At 38.7% G+C, this 8,566-nt stretch overlaps 1 protein-coding gene across 1 annotated transcript; it reads right to left on the reverse strand.

The window, feature by feature from the left end:
* Positions 1 to 3: 3 nt before the first annotated feature.
* Positions 4 to 4,246, reverse strand: LOC119254093 (zinc finger CCCH domain-containing protein 14-like). The gene is made up of 3 exons (XM_037521259.2): positions 4,111 to 4,246; positions 1,202 to 1,242; positions 4 to 194 (listed from the first exon to the last, which is right to left on the reverse strand). The coding sequence occupies exons 1-3, from the start codon at positions 4,200 to 4,202 to the stop codon at positions 4 to 6; spliced, it is 324 nt and encodes a 107-aa protein (XP_037377156.1). The 5' UTR covers positions 4,203 to 4,246.
* Between the last annotated feature and the right edge of the window lie 4,320 nt (positions 4,247 to 8,566).

Consider the following 8,566-nt stretch of genomic DNA (forward strand, 5'->3'; position numbering starts at 1 on the left):
ACATTAGTGGTTTTCTGCTCCTGTGAAACTTGTAGAAACTCTGGAATCTCTTTTTTCAGGTCTAGTGCTAGAAACTGCAAGGGGTGGCACTGCAGCTTCGTGCCTTCTCTCATCTCCCCGACTGAAACTACTCTTATTTGAAGGCACGTTACTATCAAAGATGTTGGTATCAGATGACTTTAGACTAGATGGGTCTGGAAAGAAAGAAACACACTACTTCACTACTTATCTTACTTTGACCCTTCTTCACACCAAAATTTATACTTTTTTTAAAAGATTTATTTTATTTATACAAGAGCTGGGGTACAGGCCAGATGCACGGGACGGTAAGAGGATTCACCAGAGACAGAGCAGGGAACAGAACAGGCAGACGAATGAAATATACTGCTGAGGGGAGCAGTGGGCGACACAGGAGAGGTCTGCTCGCCATGTGGGTTGCTCCGAGGCTGGTGGGGATAGAACTGGCACTGCCGAGGCGGATGCAGACAGCTTCACAGCAGCTCTGCCCTCAAGCGCCTGCGCCACCAGGAAGGCCCTGAGGCAATACATGTTTTAATGGCCTAGTATTATTCCATGCATAGTAATATAATTTACCCATGTACTATTACTGGACTTTTAAGTAATTTTCTACTTTTCTAAAGATTTTATTTATTTATGCATACAAGAACTGGAGTGTAGGCCAGAGGTGTGGGGGTGGGGCATGAGGGGATGAGAGGATTCACCAGAGACAGAGTGGGGAGCTGAACAGGAGGACTGACTGAAATACACTGCAGAGGGGAGCAGCGGTGAGACAGGAGAGATCTGCTGCACCACGTGTTAGCTCCCTGGCAAGGGATTAAACTTGCGCTGCAGTGACTACCAACCGCTTCATAGTGCTGTGACTTAACCCCTTGCGCCACCAGGGAGGCCCACTTTTAAGTAATTTTCAATTACAAAGTATTGAAACATCCTTGAAGCTAAATCACTACACATATCTATAATAATTTCCTTAGGATAACTTACATAGTTCCTCTTCCTTGTTTAAAATGTCTCTGAATCGTATTAATTTCTCTTAAATTCATAAAAATAGGTGCTTCCTAAAAATGGTCAAATTACTACTTTCAAATTTGTTTTCCCCAGATTAGCACAAATAACATTAGAAAAAAGAAATCACATACTATAGGAAATTCCAAAAATATACTGACATTTTAATAAATTTTACCTGTTGTAACAGAGCGAAGTTTATCTAATACACCATGAAGCCTGAAAGAAAAAAAAAATTAAAGCTTACTTCAATCAAGATTTTATTTAAACTGGACATTTGAGGGCCCTCCCTGGTAGCGCAGGGGTTAAAGACAGTGCCATGAAGCTATCACCAGCCACTGCCGCACAAGTTCGACCCCCGCTGGCCAGGGACCTAACCCACATGGCACAGTAGACCTCCCCTGTCTCGCCTGCTACTCCCCTCTGCAGTGTATTTCAGTACATCTACCTGTTCTGCTCCCCACTCTGTCTCTGGTGAATCTTCTCACCCCAGGACCTCTGGTTTATACCCCAGTTCTTGTATGCATAAATAAATCTTTTTTTTTAAAAAGATAGATTTATTTATACAAGCACTGGGTAGTCAGAAGCGCAGGCGGGTGAGAGAATTCACCAGAGCCAGAGTGGGGAACAGAACAGGCAGACCGATGATATACACTGCTGAGGGGAGCAGCGGGCGCGGCAGGAGAGGTTGAGCCAGTGGGACCCTCGCCGGCTGCCGAGGATCAAACTGGCGGCCGAGAATCAAACCGGCGCTACAGAGGCTGCAGACAGCTTCGCAGCCCAGCGCTCAACCACTGCACCACCAGGGGAGGCCCTAAATAAATCTTTAAAAAAAAAAATAGACTTGACATTTGAGTCTCAAATGTCAGATAAATGGTACAAAGTGGTATTCTATGACTAATATTTTTCTACAGATTTATTTATTTATACATACAAGAACTGGGATGTATGCCAGAGGTGTGGGAGGTGAGAGGATTCCCCAGAGACAGTGTGGAGAAGAGAACAGTCAGATCTACTGAAATATACTGCTGAGAGGAGCAGCAGGTAAGACAGGAGAGGTCTGCTGTACCATGTGGGTCAGCTCCCTGGTCGGGGATCAACTCATGCTGCAGAGCTAGTGATAGTTTGATAGCACTGAGATTTTAAACTGTGCACACCAGGGAGGCACCGACTAAATAGTATTAATGTTAACTTTCAAGTTTCAGTTTTTAAAAGTTTTTAGAATAATGCTATAGAAGCTAATCAAAAATCCTATTTTTCCATCACTTATTTTCAGATCTAACCTCTATAAAAATGAGGACAAGGTTATCATGATCAGTCTTGCAAATAAATTGTTTCATAAGGACTAAAGACATAATGTTGCTTAAAGTAAAATAAAATATCACAAACACAATACACTTTATTTCCACTGATTAAGCAGTTGAAATTTATCTACTTATGAAAGGTTTCTGGGAAAAATTAATTTTGGTAAGCAAAAAAAGTATATTCCCAAAATACACATTATCACTTGACTATAACTATTACCAAAAAAACTAATGGCTTATGCAAGGATAAGTCACAACCTTACCTATAAAATATATCCTATTTTAGTGGATATGTACATCGCAAATTTCCCCTAAAGTCCTTCCAAGATGCTGTGCCTACTAAAAACATAAAAAAAAAACTTTCTTTCTTTTTACAATGTTTCTCTCAGAAACCTAGTCACATGACAATGTCTCCAAGGACAATTATGGCAGGCCTCCACAAAAATGGGTTTATGTTTGCAGTTGGTGGGTGGCAATGAACACTTAGGAAAGCAATGTGACACCATCACTTGTATTAGTATATGTTGAAGAACTGAATTTACGGGAAGATGAGAAAATTAATTTTATTTTAAATTCAAATCCACTTAGCTGTCTGCTTGTGTAAGAATTTATCTAAAGCATTCCATCAGGTGACCCAAAGGTTGAAGAAAAAAGTCAGGTCATAAAAAATGCACGCGAAACAAAAGACTGAAGAGTTTAAAAAAAAAAAAAAAAAAAGGGCACTCATGACCAATGATAATCACCCCAGTCAAAGGCACCACGCTCTTTTTTGACTTTTTTTTTTTAATGGGGGCAGGGGTGGGTGGGGAGGGATAAATTCTAGGAACAAAGTGGGTCAGGTCACCCACACAGTCTATGGGCCGAAACATCTGAAGGGCTACCACACATTCAATGTTCTTCAAAATCGTTATATGGACCTAGAGATTTCCATGTGGAATTTCAAGAAAGCTTTGTAAGAGTTATAAGGCATATAATAGGGGCAAAATGTCATTAATATCATCTTTGGTTTCAAGGCAAGAGGTTATCCAGTTCTGTTTCCTTCCTTGGAGTCTCCTAGTTCTTCACCATTCAAATTAAGCAGGTCACTTTGCTCACTCAACGTCTGCCCCATCATCAAATTGCACTGTAAATGAAGTTCCCAGTGAGAGCCTCTACGTAAGGATGTGCCCCATTCTCAGCAGCATTATTAACCTCTCCTAGCCATGACTCTACCTCAAACCATAAAATTGAATTTTATGTTTTAGTCAGTATTCTCAACTAAGGCATATGGGGGCTTAAAAAGATACTGAAAATTATGTTAAATTTACAGTTGAACATAAAGCTGCCTATTTAAAAATCCCAAACTTTACGTTCCATAGTTTTATAAACTGATTTGAAATTTTGTCAAGAAAACCTTGCCCCCTAAGAGTTAACTCACTGGACAAAGCATTTTGGACATCAATCTAGTCCAAAAAAACCATGGGGAAGAATGGGAGTAAGATGCAGCAACATCTTATGGGCCAGGCACATTAGCTGTGAGGACATTACATGTATTAGCTCATTTAATCCTCACAACAATCCTATAAAGGGGATTTACCATTTCCATTTAATAGATGGAGAAACCAAGGTATGAAAAAGATCCAGGATTCAACCTCAACAGTCTGGCTCCATAGGCTGTGCTCACAACCTGTCTCTCTACAACGAAGCTGATATGCCTATCAAGAACCTCTTTGATAGCAGAAAAAACACCTACTCTGTCTCATACCAAGCTTTGGTCTGAGGGGTAGATAATTCAGAAACCTACCATACGGTGAATCGAACTGTGTTGTTCCCTAGAAACAGGGACAGGTCCTCTGTCATTTGGTCCTGACTTTTCTTGTTGGCCACCATCACCATAATGTAATCAGGAAGTTCTTCATCTATTTAAAAGGAAAAGTATATAAAAACTTTTTTATGTTTTCCTTAATATTTTCTTCTACTTAGAAGTTGTCTTGCTTGAAAATACATACTTAGTTCTAAGAATTAACATGTCAGCTATACTGGAATATGTTGAACAAGAAAGTTTTCTCCATTCCAGAGGTATTTCAATTACTAGAAAAATGGGAATAAGGATTAATACTTACAAAACTAAATAATCTAAATTACAGAATCAAACTTGAGAGTGCATTTATTCCTTTAAGTCTTCCATAAAATGCTCGTTAGTTTCAAAGAGGCTTCCAGGAAGCACATTGGCATTCCTTAAAAATAACTGAGTTTTGCGCTTACTTACATTCCAAAATGTTTAAGAAAATACTTTTATCCTTGGTAAAGCAAAGTTCAATCACTCAGGCTAACACATCTGCAGCAACGTAAATGAAAACTACCCTAAAACCCTACACATCATTGTAAAAGTCCCATCTTACAATTGGTTAAATAACTTTACTTCAACTGATTTAGCCTCATTCCCTCCTACACAGTGATTATGACGTGAGGGTTAGGGACAAAACAACAAAAAAAACCACCACTCCAGTAAGAAGAGAAGGAAGTAAAGACCGTTTATCAGGTACTTTAATCCCTACCCGCCCCCCCCCCAAAAAGCCCTTTAGACCTGACACCTTAATAACCCATAATACATCTCTGTAGACAAAAGGTTCATTAAAGAAATACTCAGACATTTATTTCAAGGAAAAATATCGAAAATATAGTTCAAAGAAAGCACAAATACAATGAAAAAGCCCCATCTACAAAGTGAGAAATTACAGTATTTGATGGAAACGTGCATATGACAAAAGAGACAAATAATGAAAAGTCATTTATTATTTTCTTTGTAGACTTATCAAAAGGTTCCCACTGCTTTCAGGGAATTACAGTCAATACATCCGCTAGTCTACTTATGCAAAGTGGACTTACTATAAGCCACCCTGGTAAATCAGGAAAGGTCAACAAAAAAGCTTAACTACTTTAGCAATCCTGACAGTTTTCCTCCCTCATAATGTCAGTGACAAACACAAACAGACTGTGTTTTCTGTCAATATACATTAACTTGCATTTTCTAAAATTTTATATGAACAGGACCACTGGTTGCCTGGTTACAGAGTGGGAGGCCAGGGACAGGGAGCTACAAAGGAGCTCCAGGATACTTTGGGGGGGGCAATGAATATGGTCATTAATTTGATTAGCGTACATATCAAGACACAGCAAAATGTTATACTTTAAGCGTGTAGTTTAATATACAGCAGTATCTTAAGAAAGCTTACTAGAAATTTATATTGTTTTCTCACTAGATACAAATGGGAAATAATCTAACAAAAAATGTGTTCACAATATATTTTCTACATAATTCTAATCTATTTCTCAAGTTCACTTGAAATCCACATACCGAAAATTTTTTTTTAAGATTTCTGCTAGTATTTCTAAATGTAAACTGTTCTGAATCATACTTTGACATCTCACTAAAATGTTCCATTTTAAACACACACATGAGTAAAAAGGGTTGTTCACCATTGCATTGCACCCAGTGCCTTGAAAATAAATATTAAAAGATCGTATTCATAACCTTAAGGTTTCCAAGACTCCTTCCAGCACACAGAAGGGATTAGAAATTCACCCTTTTCATTGAGAAGGACCAAGTACAAATAGTTAAGTGGCAAGCTACAAACATAAATAATGTATACTTTTAAATAGAGCCTAATGGTGACCTGTTTACTCAGTTAACATTGATGGAAAAAAATCATGCTTTCAGCTATGCCACTGGGACACTTGGTATTTACCACATTAGAAATTACTACTGAGAATCTTTTATTTTTTTTAAAGATTTATTTTTATTTATATATACAAGAACTGGGGTGTACGCCACAGGTTTTGAAGGTGAGAGGATTCACCAGAGACTGAGTAGGGAGCAGAACAGGCAGATCTAATGAAATACACTGCTGAGCGGAGCAGCAGCACAGGCAGGAGAGGTCTGCTGCGTCATGTGGGCCACCTCCCTGGCTGGGGATAGAACTCATGTTACAGTGGCAGCAAGTAGCTTCAGAGCACTGAGACTTTAACCCCTATGCCACCAGGGAAGATCTTTTAAAATACTTTAACTCACTTATAATACATCTATCACATTTTAACCATACATATTTATGTTAATATAATTAAAATCAAATTTTCCATAACAAAAAAATTAGTGCAAAAATATAAGTTTTTTTTTTTTTTTTTACTCTCTTCTCTTCACTATCTGGTTAAAACAGTTGGGGGTTCTAATTTCTGCTTCTACACTTATTCTTCTCTGATCTGCTGTTCTGAGTGAAAACTCAGGAAAAAAATCTGTTCTTACACAGATAAGAAATTGCAAAAGGAGTATTTTACTAGCCTTTCCAAAAAATGTATATATTCTTCTATAATACTATGCCAAAACTCAACAGATAGTTGCTTAAAGGTAAGCAGCCATTTGGAGACTAAAACTTATTAACAAGTTTTACATACTCTTTTATATGAAAACCCATTGATCCATCCACACTTACAAAGGATCTGTTATCCTTGTATTAACACCTTGAATTGGTCTTTTGGAAAAACTACTCCTTTGCTGAGCTACAGAAACCATGTGTTGGTACATTTCATTACACAATATAAAGAATCCCTTGCTAATATCCCATTAGTTTTATCAAAAATCCCTTTTTTCCCCTGAAGACTTATTTTTTACGCGTATAAGAACTGTTGTGTAGGCCAGAGGTGGGGAAAGGGGAGGGGGAGGTATTTCACCAGAGACAGAGTGGGGAGCAGAACAGGCGGATCTACAGAATCACACTGCTGAAGGGAGCAGCTGGTGAAGACAGGAGAGGTCTGCCCACGCCATGTGGGTCAGCTCCCTGGCCTGAGAACAACTCATGCTGCAGTGGTTGGTGATAGTTTGACAGCGCTGAGACTCCTGTCCCACCAGGGAGGCCCAAAAATCCTTTTAAGTACTGGGAAGTTCTTAAAATTCATAAAGGCAGCCACAATTTTCTCAAAATCTTCATTACGCTCAACTTTTGTCATTAGCAACAATACCAACCTGGTCTTTGACTTTGCTCATTTTCAAGGGTACAAAATACCCAAATGTAACTAGTTTATCAATTCTTTAAAGTTAAAAAAAAAAATTCCAAGAAAAAGATGACTTATGAGAGTTATATAAACAACTGGCAATTAAAATCTGAGATTAAAAAAGGAAAAAGGTGGTTAGACCAGTTCACACAAGTCCTTTTCCTCAAGGCAATGCATCTTGCTTCAGTGAAGGGCAGAAATACTCATATTTTCTCACACTGCACATTAAGATGTAGTCCAGGGTCAGAGTTAAAAAAACATTTTTACTGCTCCTTCAATGACATTCTTAAGCAAAACAGACTTTTAAAAAAGTTTTTGGAAGGAAAGGTGGTGAGGAATATGGTTTCCTGTAGTTTAGTGTAAGATGCTAAATAAAAAGTTTTATCCACCACTTTCTGCAGAATCTAAATGACAGCAAACCAAAACGGTTCTGTACCATCAGTATTATTTAAAGGTAAGTTTGACTTAAAAGAGGCAAGACCTTGGGGTCTCCTGCATCTAGAAAACTACTTAGAACACACCAGAACTTTGGAGCCAAACAGACTCAGGTCTTCAATCCTAAGACCTTGCTCAAATAAGCATTCAAAGCCTCAGTTTCCCAGCTTGTGCAGCTGGAGACAGCACCACTTACCTTCCAGTGTTCTCCTGGGGATTACACGACCTAACGTATATACAAGGTTAAGCACGGTGCCTGGCCCACAGTGAATACGCAAATTATAAATCATTTAAAAAAAAAAAAGTGAGAAAAGAGGACACATTACTGTAGGAGATGAACGGGGCAGGGGTGTCAAAACATCTGAAAGTGAAACTCACTGAATCTTAACAGAGGCCAAATAAATGCCAGAAATGATCACTCACTCCTCTGCCTAACAATTCTGGAAAATGAAGATGAAGAGAGTGAGAAAGAACAGAGAATTAAAAAAACAAAAAAACAAAAAAAACAAACATCAAGAAAAACAGGATGCTGAACAGAAGGTAGCTCTGTTTGGCTAACCATTTTCAAAACCTTCTGAAAAGGGGGTTTAAAACAAAACACGAGGCCGCTTTCAACGAAAGCAATTTAAGGGGGGGAAAAAAAAATAAACCAGGGATCATCAGCCTGGAAGGGGGGGGGTGACAGGGGAGGGGGGATCTCGTCAAAGTCAAAAACTACGTCGTGGGGTGGGGGGGAGGGGAACCGCATCCACTAAAATTTAATTCGCTGCCAGGTC

The sequence above is a fragment of the Talpa occidentalis genome, unplaced genomic scaffold (genome assembly GCF_014898055.3).
Source record: "Talpa occidentalis isolate TD23 unplaced genomic scaffold, MPIMG_talOcc4v2.1 talOcc4.2925, whole genome shotgun sequence".
Lineage (NCBI taxonomy): Eukaryota > Metazoa > Chordata > Mammalia > Eulipotyphla > Talpidae > Talpa > Talpa occidentalis.